Consider the following 17,163-nt stretch of genomic DNA (forward strand, 5'->3'; position numbering starts at 1 on the left):
ATGAATAATTGTGCACTGAATTGTTTATTGTTTAGCATAGAGAAAAGATAGCAAAGTGTCACTTAGCTTGTCCTTTATGAAGTAGCAAAACATAATATTCATGACACCTTTAAAGTTCAAAGGGTGACTAGATACAAGTAATTTAAGAACAAGCAATAGCATAATCATGAATCAATCAATAATAATTTTTGGGACTATGCACATTATACTCAGAATGACAACTATGCTCTCTTAATTGGTGCATAAAGTAAGAAGATGAAGACTCAACATAAAAGTAAAATAAATGTCTTTTGTAGAAGGAAGCAAGATTAACAAGTTTTATAAATATTCCAAAAAGTATGGTACTCATTAGTTTTGAGCTCTCATTACCTCTATCATACGCATCTTGAATTGTTAAAGTTAATGTGAGGCAAATATGAGTTATGTGCTTGATAAATCACAAGTTGAAAATCTCGTGCCCCTTGAATACGAGTACCTAAACCTCATGCTACTCAAATTAGGTTCCAAATAAGTTCTTGTCATGGTAAGTATACATGTATCATTGAGAACGCCTACGGGGTATCTTCCACCCCATGATATAGGAGCATTCCCATACTAAAATGACAAAACAAACAGACAATGAGCATCTCAACAATCCTCTTATTTACTATGGGCATAGCTTTTTTTTATTGAAGATGCTTCACAGAATGCTCACTATGGTTTGCTGTAAATTTCCACCATGAATGATGCATGGTTTAAGTTGGCCGCCCAGGCGTTTCTCTAACATATATACAAACTCCATGAACTTACAAGTTTCCATTTTATTTACCGCTAGGCATCCATAAGCAAAAGAACTGGATATCAACTAGGAATAAGTGCAATGTTGAAAGCATGCCCGTTAAATCATGGTTGTGCTAAATCCCAACTCGTAATTTGCAAGCATATAATCTTGAGAAGATAGTCACAATGGCTCAATTTTATTAGGTGCAAGAAAGTAAATGTGACATCAAGTTCGTAAGAGCTTTACTAACTAGTTTTCTCATGACAAAATTTAATTTAAAAGATAGATAAAAACATGATGAATATACTTGGAATAGCAATGATGCTAGTAGGTAGACATGGTTGACACAATTGGCAAGCTTTGGTTTTTGGTAATTGGATGCACGAGTAGAGCTCATACTCAGTACATGCGAAGGTTAGCAAAAGATTGGGATCGACCAACTAAGAGAGCAATAATGACCATAATCATGCATACCGACAAAATATTATTAATCAAAGAATAAATTGATATTACAAGTCAAAAACTAAATGATCATAGAGGCTTTAGTTGACTGGTTTGTAGTCATAACATGGTATAAGCATGTGCCAAGTCAACTCAATAAAGCATCAAAGGAGAATACCATAATATTATGCTTTGTATGATGGAAACAACACATGATTCTTTCAATAGCACATTATGCACTCTCAGCTATTTGAGACAAGTCAGGCTACAACAATAAATACTAAACATATAATAATAATAAAATCCAACATGACATGCCAAAGTTTATACCACAGTCTAGACAAGCTTCCTGTTGCATCACTATAACCATGAAACATTTTACTCATCTCTAACACCAATCAATTTATTTAAAACAACTTTCATAGATAATAATCAATAAAGACCAGAAAGTTAATCATACATAAATAAAGAAAATTAACAAACTCTGAATAAAATATGAGTGGAAAACCAAGAGCTAAACGCAATACTAGCCAAAGAGAACACTCACAGAACAATAAGAGTGAAAACTAGAGTGTTATATGCAATGAAAATGGAGCGTGTCTCTCTCCCACACAAGAATACTAGGATCCAACCATATGCTACAGCAAACAAACGGGGGCCCCCCGACACCTGCACTCGGCAGACTGGGCACCGATCGGCGTGCCGAAAGCGGATCGACCGCCGCGTGTCCAGTTGGGTCACAGATTTGAAAAAAAATGAAACGTGTATTATTTCTCGAATTGATTAAAATAATCATATTATTAAAAAAACTCGCAAGCATCATCACGTCACCAGCACGGTGGCTAGCAGCCTAGCACCACTTATCTTTTGTTCACACCCTAGTTCGAATCCCAATCCACGAAATTCAATTCATTTTTTAGCTCATGTGCTTCACAGGTGGGCCGGCCCACAACCAGAAATGCCCACGTGAAAACAGATGCCGGAAATCCGGCCCAGTAAACAAAGGTTCGCGCGAGACACAATTATTATGCCAAAAATGAGTAAACCCACCGAACGCTAATCGCAAAGCAGACAAAATCAGACGGTTTAGCATTCTACTAAGCTCTAGCTTAATTCTCAGTACCGAGAATTAGCAAAACCGTAATAATATTTGAGAAAAAAATGTCATCTCTATACGCCAGGAACAAAGACAATGGAGTAATACATTTGATTGCCCATGATAGTCCTGACTCCCGGCAAGTCGGCGTCAGCAACAAGCAGGCGAGTGAGCACTGCATACGCATGACCGGCATGCCGCATACGCATCGCAACAGCCGTCTAGGCTAACGACTGATCAATTTCATCCACGATTTCTCTTGTCAGATCTAGCTCTTTACCTCTCTTCTTTGTAAATTTGTTTAGCTAATTCTTATTGCATTGCAAAACTACAACATGGATTCATTAGTCATCAGTGTAATTGTTTCTATATAGTAATTGTAGAATCTGGCAAATTAATTGATATTTCTATTGATCTTATAGCAGGTTTTATAACCGTACAATTGCATGACAACCTTATGATATTGATTTTTTTAAATCTAGTTGCCCCACCCTAACGCAAAATCCTAGATACGTCACTGGACGTTGGTGTCCTTCTGGTTACCTAGTGGCTGCTAACGGGAGAAGGAGATACATACACGTGAGAGTGTAGCAACTGTTCATGATGTATTTATGGTGGGAGCTCAGTGATGGAAGCATATGGAGGGTGCATGCAATCCCCGTCCGGTAAACAAGCACAAGGAAAGGTGAGAAATGAAATAACCAAAGAGGAAAGAGAAGATTGGTGCAATGATATCTTGCAGTCATATGGATGACGCATGCAAGCCCCATCCCGGTAATCAAGCACAAGGAAACGCGAGGAATGAAATAACCAAAGTTGAAGGAGAAGATTTGATAGTGAAACTGATACCTTTCCAATCATGACAAGATTACATCAAGGGTTAGCCTTGAGCCCATACATATTTTCCTTGGTGATAGATGAGGTGAGGATATACAAGGAGATATTCTTTGGTGTATGCTCTTTGCTAATGACGTGGTGCTAGTAAATGAAACCAGGGCTGGCGCAATAGGAAGTTAGAGCTATGGAGGCAGACGTTTGAGTCAAAAGGTTTTAGACTAAGCATGATCAAGAGGAACATGCGATGCGACTTTAGTGGTGTTAGTGGTGAAGACGAAGATGTTAGTTTAGAAGGACAGATAATGCCTAAGAGGAACACCTTTCGGTACTTGGATCAATGTTGCAAAGCAATATTGATATCAGCGAGATTGTTTGCCGCATGATCAAGGCTTGGATGGCGGCAAACATCGGGTATCTTATGTGACAAGAAGGTCCCACAAAAGCTAAAATGTATGTTCTATAAGACCGTAGTCAGACCGGCAATGCTATATGGGGAAGAATGTTGGCCCACTAAAAAGCTACACATCCAACAAATGAGTGGCACCGGTCAACGAGAAGCCAGTCCAACACCGACTAAGTTGGTTCGGGCATATCCAACGGAGACCTCCAGAAGAATTCTAAAGAGTATTAAGGAGACTAGAAGGGTAGTGATCCATGTGCCGAAATCTTAGTTTATTTTTTCCCTTCTTCTTCTTCTTCTTGTTTTTTCTGTTGGGTTTCATATCTAACCTATCTAACTTACTTGAAAAAAGGCTTTGATGTTATTGTTGTTGTTGGAAGGAGAGGATTGATGCAACGATATATCTTCAAGTTCAAGTTCTCTGGAGACCGTAATCTTTGTTCGAAATGTTGTGACAAACTTAGCCCACAATGATACCACTTGATCTCTCTAAACCAAGTGAGAGCACATCCACTATGGGTATCTTAAGTTGATCCTTTGAATCTTTACAAAGTCCTTCATTGAAATCCACACTCTTGAATGCTCACAAGGCAACTCCAACTGTTCAGGGTTTTCATTAATCCAAGAGTAACAAGAAGAATATTACACAAGATTGATAGTAACCTTTTGACTTGATGTTAATGTAGACCTAGATCTACTATGTATTTTACCTGAAAGAAATGCAAGAGTACGTTATAAGGGATGAAGAGGAATTGTGCTTTTGGAGGGCAAGGCAATGTCAGATCTCAAAGTGGCAGAGAAATTGGATGTTACGCTCATCGTGGGTGCCATGTAGCCTCCATCCCATATATCAGGCTATATAAACTCAGTAGGTTTCCGTTCAAGGCCCGATCCCTAACCTGGAACCTCCTGAATCCTGACTGAAGGCATAAAAGTACATGTGTTGGAGGCATGGCAAAGCTTTAAGAAAAGTTTTTGCTCCCTTTCAAAAAAGTTTGACCCTAAATGCTTCGCTCCCACGAGTGCTTCATAAAACCATCTCAATCATAATCGTTTGCATCATGACCGAACTCATAGTGGAGACATGACGAGAAACCCTCGCGTTTCTTCATTCCATATCTCCCATGAGGTTAGCATGATGTGTGATGCCAAATATTTTTTGACGCGTGCCATTGTTGTAGATGACGGCTTCCCACCATTCCCTCACGGTGTCGAACTTGGACCACCGAGATGTGTCATCCGAGGTGAGCCCAAGCCAAGCGACGATCATGATTCAAATTGGAAGAGTGTAGCGACATTTAGAAATGAGGTGTGCCGCCGTTTCATCTTCCCGCTCACAAAGTTGGCAAAGCCCACAATTTTGCCATACTCTTTTTTTTTTGGAGATGATCCACCGTCCACACTTGGTTTTGAAGTATAAGCCATGCAAAAAAACCTGCACTTGGAAGGAGCCCAGTTTTCCAAAAGGCCTTCGGCATGTACGAGCGAGTCATACCCATAAATTAAGCTTTGTAAGCAGATGCCGCCGAGTATTCCGGCCACCATCTTTATTTAGCAATATAAACTACTCCCTCCGTTCCTAAAAAAAAGCTTTCCAACTTTGTCTAGATACGAAGGTGTATAGATATATTTTAGCTATAGATTCATCCATATCTAGAAAAAGTTGCAAACCTTTTTCCGGAACGAAGGGATAATCGTTCATATAAGTACTTCAAAATCCTCTACTACAAGGCAGATCATGGAAAGCCAGAAACACCGTCCTCCGCAAAAGAGCAGAAAAGGGACACGAGAGAAATAAATGCTGAATTTGTTTCATCATCAGCTTAGAATGACTACTGCACCAAGCCTTGTCGGTGTTCCCGTTTCATTTGTAAAAGTTATTATATTTGTTAAAATCAACCCTTTAAAAACACAACATTGGAAAAACAATGGACACCGCTAGTGAAGAGGGGTTTCACCCAATCATTTGTCTTCGCCGAAATGCTTATTGGAACCATATCCAGCTTCAAACATGCCTCTGCTAACTAATTTCTTCCTATTCCGCAGCAACTCTTGTCACTTACACCTAGCATCTTTATTTAGCAATTTAAACTACTCCGTCTGTCCATAAAATGATGTCTTAGATATATCTAAACTTTGATGCATTCTAATACATCCAAGTTTAGATAAATCTAAGCATTCAAGTTTATATAAATTTAAGACATGTTTTTATGGACAGAGGTAACAGTATCATTTGCTTCTTGTTAGTATTTTACTTCAGCATTCATCATTTTGGCAGACAAGTGCGACTTTGCACATTTGCAGGAGACTATTTTCCAGGGCTCCAGGCCCCTTAATCTACCTTGCAGCAGTGGACAGAAAAGTTGAGCATCGACCGGTTACTCTTGTTTTCCCTGCGTCGATCAATCGATCATCAAACATGGGTGAGACGCATGGCGACGGCTGGACAGAGTGTGTGAGGAAGGAAGCATGGCCCGATCGAGATTGGCCGCATCCCACCCGCCAAAACAAAGCGACAGCGATCGGCGTCGATCCTTCCCCTCTCGCCGTCAGCCGCTTGCTCCTGTCCCCGTATGGATCGGCCGTTGTAGCGAAGATAAGGGAGTGGGATAGCTCTCTACTCCGTACACGGCGCGCGCGGGCCCCCGTCATCGTCTCCCTCCCCTCTCGCTGAACAACTAGCCCATGATGGCAGCGGTGCAGCAGCAGTAGCAGTAGCGGTGCCAGCGCCCCCAATTCCGACGGCCATGCCGCGCGGTCTTCCCAGCGGGCATATACCTACCTACGCGCGCAGCATGCACTGTACACCACAGATCGCTTCTCGCAGATCGACGCAAGGCTAGCTAAGTGCTTGCTTTCTGCCTCCTCTGCGCTGCCCCCTGTTCATCGCTCTTCATCTCTCCTAGATTCCACAGTGCACTGCTAGAGCTAGATAGCCAGATAATAAAAGAAATATAATGAGATGAAGAGCTGAGGTACGTGCGCCTTGGTTTCTTGGATCACGCGCCCGCACGCCAAGCAAGAAGGAGGAGAGGAGTGCTGTTGCTGCTAGCTGAAGCTTCACGTTAATGGCGTCCAAAGGTACATGCCGTAACCATGTCGTCCCTGCCTCTGCTTCACCATTCTTCTAGCTTGAGTTTCAGGTAGTCTACTACTAGTTGAATTCAGGTCCCGGGTAATCTGAGTAGACGTACTAGCGAGAGCTAGAAGAAGTAGAACACTAGAACTCCTGATCGAGCGCGGTTATTCCGCTGAGTTGCCTAGCTAGATAGCTCTCCACTCTGATTGATGATAGGATCGCCTGCCACATGCGTGCACTTCTTCAAATAAACAATTATGCAGTAATTGGCTGTAGATCATAGCCCAAGTCACTCTAATCTTTTGCTTCTTCATTCACCCTCAGTTCAGTTCAGCTGTGCACACACGCGCGCGGTCGAGAATCCCTTGACTGAGCTCGATCACTCTCGGCCTCTAGTATTACTCTACCGATTATCTCACCCATGACTGAGCTCTACACACCCACACATGTAGCTTTTTCGATAAACCCACACATGTAGCTTTCCACATGGCTAAACAAACTACTGTTTCACTGTAGCTGTACAGTCTTGCTGTTACCCACAACCAGCGGGCTAACAGTCCGGAGACTGAATTACCTAGAGGGAATTGAAGATAAACAAGAGTAGAGTAGAGCAGGCCAAGTACGGAACTATCTTTCGAGCTCAAGCTCCATGTAGCTGTTTTTTTTTCTGGAAAAAATATTCGAAAACAGCATTTACAAGTTTCAAAAAAATCTGCATCAAATCTGAATATGCATAAGGATGTATTCTACGATCGTGTAAAATCTCAATGCTAAATGTCGTGTACTTTGGGCTACACAAAAATGACAAGTTCTGACAAAATTTACGAGTTTTAAAATGTGTAATGTTCATTATTCCAAGATCTGCATTTTTGTATCTCAAAGTATAAGGTATTTCCTATTGAGATTTTACACACTTGTAGGATAGATCTCTATCTACATCCAGATTTGTTGTCAGATTTTCTTGAATCTTTTAAACATGGTTTTCAATTTTTTCAAGAAAACAAGCTACATGGAGCTCAAGCTCCAAAAGTCCACACTCAGGCCAAGCGATTATAAGTTGAGGAATTGCTTTCTCGAAGTGGAAACACAACATTAATTGCCTGATTAGGTGTGATCGATTCCCTGAGGCTGAGGAAAAGGAGGATCAAGACGTACGCATACGTGTGTGCGTACGCGCGCCCGTCTGTCTGTATCTGTATGTATGTGGTAGCAGAGGTTCACTGTCCTGAATCGATCCTTCCGCTTGCGTCCATTGGCTGGATGGATGAGGATGATATATGTGGATGAGACAGACACTTGTGCTTCAACACTGCCTGTCCCTTTTAGCTAGGCTGGCCTTGCTTGCTGGTGGATGCTACTGTGTGATTTTCTCTCACCGTGATCACTTTCACCTTTCACCTGACTTGCACTCCACTTGCTGTTGCTACTTCCTAGCTAGTACTAACACTTCAGATTAAATCTAACAAAGATACTCCATCCGACTTAATAACATAGGACCTTTTACCTTTTTTAGATACGCTTTAGTCTGTATTTAGTCTATTTTTAGCGTGTAGATTAACTCGTTTTGATCCGTATCTAGTTTATTTTAAAATATCGACTAGATTTGCACATACACAGTTGCAACGCAGCTTTTTAGAACCGTATCTAACAAAGCTGAGAGTACTTAGTACTTTAGTACTGATGCTACAGTGAGCCACTACACTCCAACTTACACTTGCAGCTGACTTGGCCGGAATAGGACGTGCATGGCACTCTAGCTACAACTACAGAAAATATCTCCTCAAGTAGCGAGAAAAATGATATTGTAGTATCTGAATCACATGTTACTGTATAAAGAATCGAATTCCATGCCTTCTGTTTTCTCCCCTGAAACCACTTTCTGAGCATGCAGGGATCCATTCCGACATTAAATGTTCTAGTTTTTTTTTTGGATCGCATGTATTTAGATGTATTTTTTGTGTCCGTTCAATCATTTCACTTCATATATAACCCACATTAAAATATTTAAAACATCTTATACTTCAAAATGGAGGGACTTGCTTCGTAACCTTTTGTGCCGCCCATTTCTATCGGCCCGTTCTGAATTGTTCTGAATTATAAGATGTTTTAGAGTAGCTTTTTTTTCAAATCGTACGTATGTAGACAAATTGTCTTGCAAATACAAAAAATCTAGACGCATTTTTGTGTGTAAGTTCAATCATCTCAGTTGCATGTGTAACCTACACTGAAATATCTAAAACATCTTATAACTCAAAACAGAGGAAGTTGCTAACAACTGATGCTCCAGTTAGTCACTACACTCCAACTTGCACTTGCAGTCGACTTGGCCGGAATACGACATCCATGGCACGCACTCTAGCTACAAACACAAAATATGTCACCAAGTAGTGAGAAAATCGGTACTGTGGTATCTGAACCACATGGGCCGTGAATAAAGCGATGCAGATCGACATATATATGCTCCTTAGAGAATCGAATTACATGCCTTTGTTTCCTCTCTTCGTCTTGTTAGCACAACTTTCTGAGCTTGCAGGGATCCAATCCATCCCCTTTGCTGTATCCGTATCAACAACCTTTTGTGCCGCCAATTTCCATCAAACCACTACTTCGAGTATCGACGAACAAGTGTCGATCTCCAGCGGATAACACCATGAATGCGCTCCAGCATACTAGTATGAGCTGAATTATATGTGGCATGAGGCCAAGTGCATGTTATATTTCTCTACGTACAGTACCAGCTATAGCTACTCATCCAACAGACTGACTTGATAGAGAAACCCATGAAAGCTAAAGATCATCCATCCGTGCTGCGAAAAGTTAATGCAGATTAGTTGGTGTTGATTAGACCTTAACCACTATACGTCTTTGCTACTGAATGCGACTCAGTTCCTGATAATTCAGAAGCACCAGCAGAATCGACTGATCGATTTCCGAATGATCAAGCTGCAGTATCCTAGAAGTACGACGATCAACGATTTAGCTCGAGTCTTTGATTGTTTGATCAACGGTTTTCGGTGCAAAAATGCTTCTTTAATTTCTGTCGAACACCTAGCTTCACAGAGTAGTGGAGTACCTAGCTAGCTTGACAGAGTAGTGGTGGTGGATGCAGGTGCAGGAGGCGGCGGGCATGACGAACCCCAGCGGCCGAAGCAGCAGCTGCCGCGCGACTCCCGCGGCTCGCTCGAGGTCTTCAACCCCTCCTCCTCCGCCGTCGAGCCCCCCACCGCGTTCCGCCCCGCCGCTGCCAGGTCCGCCTCCCCGTTCATCGAGGAAGCACCGGGCGGCATCGAGGATGTCGGCAAGGCGACGCAGCGGGCGGCGGAGTGGGGTCTCGTGCTCCAGACCAACGAGCAGACGGGCCGCCCCCAGGGCGTGTCCGCGCGCTCCTCTGGCGGCGGCGGCTCCGCCCGCAGCAGCTCCGACGACAAGGCCGTCGCGGGCGCCATCCCCCGGGTCTCGGAGGAGCTCCGGGCCGCGCTCTCGGCGTTCCAGCAGACGTTCGTGGTGTCGGACGCCAGCCGCCCCGGCCACCCCATCATGTACGCCAGCGCCGGCTTCTTCAACATGACCGGATACACCTCCAAGGAGGTCGTCGGAAGGAACTGGTACCAAATGTTCTTTCTTTCGAATTTATCCTCCTTCATTCACCAAATGGCATTCTGCACAAATTAACTGAATGTGGCAATTGTGCTGTGCAGCCGCTTCCTCCAAGGCTCCGGCACTGACCCGGCGGAGATCGCCAAGATCAGGAAGGCTCTAGCTGACGGCTCAAACTACTGCGGCCGTGTCCTCAACTACAAGAAAGATGGCACGGCATTCTGGAACCTCCTGACCATTGCTCCCATCAAGGATGAGGAAGGCAATGTCCTCAAGTTCATAGGGTCAGCTACCCCTTGTCTTCCTCATTACATTAGCGCTACGATTTAAAGATACTGAACAATTTGCGTTGCTATTCCAGGATGCAAGTGGAAGTGAGTAAATACACTGAAGGGAACAAGGATACGGTTGTTCGTCCAAATGGCCTGCCCGAGTCACTCATCAAATATGATGGTACTACTATTCTCTTGGCTTAAAAGATTTGCTACTAGCTAGCAGGTTCTGTCATTTACAGAACTTAAACTGTTTCCAAACTGAAGAGGAAAAAATATTTGTGCAGCTAGGCAGAAGGATCAGGCCCGTAGCTCAGTTTCTGAGCTTCTGTTGGCCATCAAGAATCCACGTTCATTGTCAGAATCAAGTAATAGCACCTTCAAAAGAAAATCACAGGAATCAGTTGGTGCGTTGTCAGGTGATCGTCCTGGCAAGAGAAGCTCGGAAAGTGGATCTCGACGTAACTCAAAAACTGGAGCAAGGAGCTCACTGCAAAAAATCAACGAAGTTCCTGAAAGAGGCAATAAAGGTCGAAAATCTGGTCTGTTTTCACTTATGGGGTAAGCTCGTTGATACAAGTCAAATGATAGAGTTGCAATGTCTCATCTCTTAATTCTGTTGTGCATTTCACTGTCCATTTTTTTATTTTTGTCTTATTCAATTTGTATGTGCAGTTTACTTGGTATGGGCCAGGGAAATGTAGAAAAGAACATGCTGAAACCAAGAGATGAAGATCCGCTGCTTGACAGTGACGATGAAAGACCTGAGAGCTTTGACGATGAGCTAAGGAAGAAAGAAATGAGAAGGGGTATGGACTTGGCTACTACACTTGAGCGTATTGAGAAGAACTTTGTCATTACTGACCCAAGATTACCAGATAATCCCATTGTAAGATTCATCAGGAAGCACCTGTACCTCTTACTCCACTCAACTTTTCGTTCATATAAATATCAACTTTCTTGAATATGTGTTCATTATTTTATCGGTGTTTCAGATATTTGCGTCCGATAGTTTCCTGCAGTTGACAGAATATTGCCGTGAAGAAATTTTGGGGAGAAACTGCAGGTGAATGACAGTCTTACCTTAGACATGCATTGCACAATTTAACTGAAAATGTTTTTCTGATCTTTAGTAAATTTAGCTCTTTGTAGATTTACTGTTGCAGTGTAGTAAAATCCTGATACTGAACCTCTATTGATCTGCACTTTTGTAGATTGGTATAGGCTAGTGTTTCATGCAAAAGACTAATAATGCATCACTGCCATGTTACTTCCCTGTGTCCTCCTTGCAGGTTTCTCCAAGGTCCTGAAACTGACCGCGCGACAGTGAGGAAAATTAGAGATGCCATAGATAACCAAACAGAGGTCACGGTTCAGCTGATTAATTATACAAAGAGTGGTATGCTAGTCTTCACATGCTTTGCATGTTCATGCCATGCAAGAGTATCATGCAAATTCTTTTCAATGCTTCTGTTCTCCCAAATGTTTGGCTCAGATACAATATCTTTGTATCAGTTATTAACATAGTAAAATTCCTATTTTCATGTTGAAATGTATCCCATCATGGCAACGAGTCCAGCTAAAATTACTTACTTTCATGCATCACTTCTACAGGTAAAAAGTTCTGGAACCTGTTTCACTTGCAGCCTATGCGTGATCAGAAGGTACTATAATAATGGACGCCATCATATGGGAAATGTTTTCTAGCTTATTCCATATAATTCAGTGGTAACTACTTTTCATGTAATTTGAGGTGCATCACTTTTGACTGTTGATCAGGGAGATGTCCAGTACTTTATTGGGGTTCAGTTGGATGGAACTGAGCATGTCCGAGATGCTGCTGAGAGAGAGGGAGTCATGCTGGTTCGTATCCATTTTACATAAAACTAGATTATTTGTGCATGTAAATATGCCATAGAAAGCAACAAAAATAGATAGATGTATCTTCAATAGCTACTCTTTTACCAACACCAGGTATTTGGAGTGCAAAATTTTGTTTACACCAACTGCCAGTGAACTTGTGAATTGTTATGCACATGCCATGTTAGTCTTCGTATTTAACATTCTACTTGCAAGATTTATGTTGTTTCTGCATAAACTAAATTAACCACGTAATTTGCCACACACCTTAAATTTTAAATTCCTGTTATCTGAAAACATATGTTTAAGAACTAACATGAATTGTTCATGTGACAGATTAAGAAAACTGCAGAAAATATTGATGAGGCTGCAAAAGAACTTCCAGATGCTAATTTGGTAAGGCAAAACTATTATTTCTCTAGTTCATCAAACATGTGTGTGGAGTTCTGACAGTCATCCATTGCTTCCAGAGACCGGAGGATTTGTGGGCCAACCACTCAAAAGTAGTTTTGCCAAAGCCACATATGAAGGATTCTGCATCATGGAGAGCCATCCAAAAAGTATGATATAGTTTACCAAACTGCTTACTACATGTCATTTTAGGCTCAATAGATGAAACTAGCTATATGTAAAGAAACTAGAGATTTATACCCGCAAAAAAAAGAAACTAGAGATTTGGGTGCCTCTCATGTGTTTAATTTTTATTTCAAAATGGCTCTCATGTGTTCAATGGAAATATATACCTGGTTGCTCTTCGCTATTCTCATTTTATGAAGAAACTTGAGAGAGTGATTTACCGTGCATTTTGCTGTATACTGCAGTTGCCATTAGAGAACAGTGATTATGTCTACTGTATTTCTATATTGCGAAGACCAGGAGATCGTTGGAGACATACATATGGCATTTTCTCAGCGATGATCATGTTACTTCTTTTGTAGGTTCTTGAGGGTGGAGAAAACATTGACTTGAAACATTTCAGGCCTGTGAAACCTTTGGGATCTGGTGACACTGGAAGGTATATCCTATCATATTTTATTTGAAACAGAATTACGTTGAGTTCCCTTGTCATTAGCAATCAAATAGTAAACCATGTGAACTTGCAGCGTGCACTTGGTGGAGTTGTTAAACACAGGTGAATACTTTGCCATGAAAGCTATGGATAAAAGTGTCATGCTTAACCGCAATAAGGTATATGACTATTCTTTCAACTTCTGAAATTATATCAACACTCATTGTCATAGGAATACGTAGTAGTCCGCTTCATGTTTCTGCTAACATTGTAATGCCTCTAGGTCCATAGAGCTACGGCCGAACGACAAATCCTTGATATGTTGGACCATCCATTCCTTCCGACATTATATGCATCATTTCAGGTTTGTTACATTAATATAAGGCAGCGAACTTATTAAACATAACACTGTACTTCTTCATGTGTATTCATCTTGGTGAGTAAGCTTGTCTAATTCCTAGCATCCCAACATAGACACCGAAAACTTTTAAGGTTTTTCCAGTCTTATAATTCCTTATTAAATGTAGTACTGTATATCGATTGGTTCCGGTAATCCTGATCAATATTATGTTAGTTTTGTTTTAAAGCCAACAGTTTAGAAACCTGGCTGTTATTCATGCCTTGTTCTCAAGGGCTTGAGGCTCTGCATAGACCTTCAATCTGCAAGTTGTTTAAATAATATTAATTTAAGCTTGTTTGAGAACAAACACACTAGGTCTTACTTTGTTAAACCCTATTATAGCAGCCCTGGGTTGCAATCTAATATCTTTTCTATCATGTTTTGGAGAGGTGGTGGGTCTGGTGTAAGGGTGGGATTATTTTAATTTCATTGACACCATGACTTTTAATGTTCTTCCAGAGAGTAACCTTTTTTTCTGTTCACGTTCTTGCAGACCAAGACACATATATGTCTCATTACAGACTACTACCCTGGCGGGGAGCTCTTTCTGCTCCTAGATAGACAACCTCTAAAGGTTCTGCGGGAAGATGCAGTCAGGTCATAATTCAAACTGTTTATTTTTTGTTAAATCTGGTGGGGTTATTTGCATGATTTTGGTTGAAGCAACAACATAGGTCACTGATCACAGTCGCAGGCGTGGTACTTCAATGTTTTTCAGTTTTGTCCAATCTAAATGTTGTAGAGTATAAGAATATTTTTCATGATTGTGACAGGTTCTATGCTGCTGAAGTTGTCATTGCACTCGAATACTTGCATTGCCAAGGTATATACAAACACCACACAGCATGCTCCTATCTGATTTTGTGTACTCCCTCCATCCCACGAAGGTTGTCTGAGATTTGTCAAAATTTGGATGTATCTAGACACAACCTTTATGGGACCTTTCTGGGACGGAGGGAGTACATGAAAAACTCTGAAAGTCTCTTTGATTATCCTGCCTGTGAGCATTATCTGTTGTTAATTATGTCCACCTTTCGAATGCAAGCCTTCAGTAAGTATTTAGCCCTTGTAGCATGTCAGTAGGGCCTTAAAAATGAAAAACTCTGAAAGTCTCTTTGATTATCCTGCCTGTTATCTGTTGTTAATTATGTCCACCTTTCGAATGCAAGCCTTCAGTAAGTATTTAGCCCTTGTAGCATGTCAGTAAGGCCTTAAAAATGAGTGTCTTTTCTTACCAAGATAAAAGAACAGCTGGCACTTTTTGATGATTTATCACATTCTGTTGCTTAGAATACAGCTGAGATGTCTACTTCATCCAGTGTGATATGTTTCCTTCTATTTAATATTATTTATCCTCAGGTATAATCTACCGAGACTTAAAGCCGGAGAATATCTTACTTCATAGAGATGGACACATCTCCTTGACAGACTTTGATTTGTCTTGCCTGACATCTTGCAGACCGCAGGTAAAATGACAACAATAAAATTTTACAAAAGTTAACTCAATTCCTGAACCTTTTTCTCTTTCAAACAAATCATAAAGCATTCTTATATTTGTATGTGTTGCTGGACAAAAAAAGGGGAGGTTAACTTCAGTATCATCATAGGTTATGAGAGGTGAAGTAATTATATTTTCTATTCGTAGGTATTTCTTCCAGAAGAAGCTAATAAGAAAAGTAGGAGGAAAAGCAGGAGTTCACCCATCTTTTTTGCTGAACCTATGCGAGCATCCAACTCATTTGTTGGTACAGAGGAGTACATTGCACCTGTATGTATTCTATCTTGGTTTTTCTTCATTCAGCACCGTTTTTTTGCCATGTTTTCATATTTCCCCGGTTTTTCCATGATGTAGAGAATTTAATTCTTATATCGCTCCTTGTGTTGCAGGAGATTATTACTGGTGCTGGCCATACAAGTGCTGTTGATTGGTGGGCGCTAGGTAAACAGCTGTTCTACCACCTATGCAGTTTCTTTGTACATGTGGTGATGCTCATGAAGTCATTTGGTTATTCAGGGATTCTTCTCTATGAAATGCTGTATGGTTACACACCCTTCAGAGGTAAAACCAGGCAAAGGACATTCGCCAACATCCTTCACAAAGACATCAGATTTCCGGCGAGTATATCGGTAATGAAGAAAGCAGCTAACATATATTATGATATCTTTCAAACAAAATTTTGGTTGCTTTGGAGAATCAGAAAAACCATATATTGCCTCACAAAGTTTACTCGGTCGGGTGTTGTATGAATGAGCAGGTGAGCCTCCCAGCAAGGCAGCTGATTTACAGGTTGCTACACCGTGACCCTACGAATAGGTTGGGATCGTATGAGGGATCAAATGAGATAAAAGAGCACCCCTTCTTCCGTGGCATCAACTGGGCTCTTGTGCGCGGCACGGTAATGAATACTCTCTCAACAAGTATAATTTGCCATCTTGTTGTTCCCCGGCATAGGACTTAATCGTAGGGGTAGCTAGGTTTCGGTTTGCTACTACTTTTCTTGATTTGTTGTTCCTTTTCATTTTTCTTTTGCTTCGGCCTTCTTGTCTTGGGTTTTTGTAGCTCACTTATGTTTTTGTTGCTCTCACTTATTTCTTGCGATCTTCTAATATGAAATGGCGCTGGCTCATCAGCTTAATCCCTGTGATCTTCTTCTAAGCTTAATTCTTCTAAGAAGAGATCCAAAAAGAAATAATTTGGTCTTGGACATCAGAAATTCAGACTTCTATGTACCAACTAACAATGAAATTGGTGCAGGCTCCTCCAAAGCTGGATGCTCCCCTGTTTCCGGATGACATGGACAAGGGAATGGGCGATGCAACTTCTGCCGCTGCTGATAATCACACCGACATGTTCTGAATAAAGAAGCTGGCCTAGATAAAGACGCATCTAGGTCGAGCTCAATCACGCATGTTTCTTTGTTATCGCTATCTGCCGTTTATGTTCGAGTGTACCTAGGGAGGTAGGAGATGGAATAACTAAGCTAGTTTGAGATCGATGTAGACTACTGGGGTTGCTGAATGCAATGTAATAGTACTGCATGTATTTGGATCATATTAAAATAATCAATTACCGTAAGATGCGTCTATCTATGCGTGCGACCAAATTGATGGATGGAGTAAGAAAATTGGGAGGTGATTCGAAGTTCACACCTGGAGATGCAGCGGCCAGGCGATGGAGGAGACAAGCTAGGTCCAGATGAGAAGGCCAGATTTCTTCTATGGCCTCTAGAGCGTGGTCTCTGTCCGGCCCCTGAAGAAACCAGGAAAAGAACGAGCAACCTGAAATCCCATCGGAGACGATACCGCCACCGAACCGCTAGGCGCTCCCGTTAAACCTAGATCAGATCGCCCCGCAGGTATGTGTGTTCCCTCGATTCATCCTGGCTGCGAAGTCACAGGTGGTGATTTCTGC

General features: G+C 41.5%; 1 protein-coding gene across 3 annotated transcripts; it reads left to right on the forward strand.

Moving 5' to 3' along the window:
• Window positions 1-6,587: 6,587 nt before the first annotated feature.
• LOC124651790 (phototropin-1A-like) lies at window positions 6,588-16,835 on the forward strand. Of its 3 annotated transcripts, none has more exons than XM_047190825.1 (23): window positions 6,588-6,615; window positions 9,723-10,218; window positions 10,312-10,494; window positions 10,572-10,663; window positions 10,770-11,043; window positions 11,158-11,371; window positions 11,478-11,548; window positions 11,775-11,881; window positions 12,097-12,146; window positions 12,262-12,345; window positions 12,679-12,738; window positions 12,813-12,902; window positions 13,281-13,357; window positions 13,446-13,530; window positions 13,635-13,715; window positions 14,245-14,348; window positions 14,525-14,574; window positions 15,111-15,217; window positions 15,397-15,519; window positions 15,639-15,690; window positions 15,766-15,878; window positions 16,007-16,147; window positions 16,507-16,835. In XM_047190825.1, the coding sequence occupies exons 1-23, from the start codon at window positions 6,603-6,605 to the stop codon at window positions 16,606-16,608; spliced, it is 2,769 nt and encodes a 922-aa protein (XP_047046781.1). In that variant the 5' UTR covers window positions 6,588-6,602; the 3' UTR covers window positions 16,609-16,835. The 3 variants fall into 3 exon arrangements, with proteins under 3 accessions (XP_047046781.1, XP_047046779.1, XP_047046780.1); XM_047190823.1 differs by lacking the exon at window positions 6,588-6,615 and adding an exon at window positions 9,094-9,572; XM_047190824.1 differs by lacking the exon at window positions 6,588-6,615 and adding an exon at window positions 9,094-9,572 and having other exon boundaries at window positions 9,729-10,218.
• The last annotated feature ends 328 nt before the right edge of the window (window positions 16,836-17,163 follow it).

Source organism: Lolium rigidum, chromosome 5, assembly GCF_022539505.1.
Source record: "Lolium rigidum isolate FL_2022 chromosome 5, APGP_CSIRO_Lrig_0.1, whole genome shotgun sequence".
In the NCBI taxonomy this organism is placed as follows: domain Eukaryota; kingdom Viridiplantae; phylum Streptophyta; class Magnoliopsida; order Poales; family Poaceae; genus Lolium; species Lolium rigidum.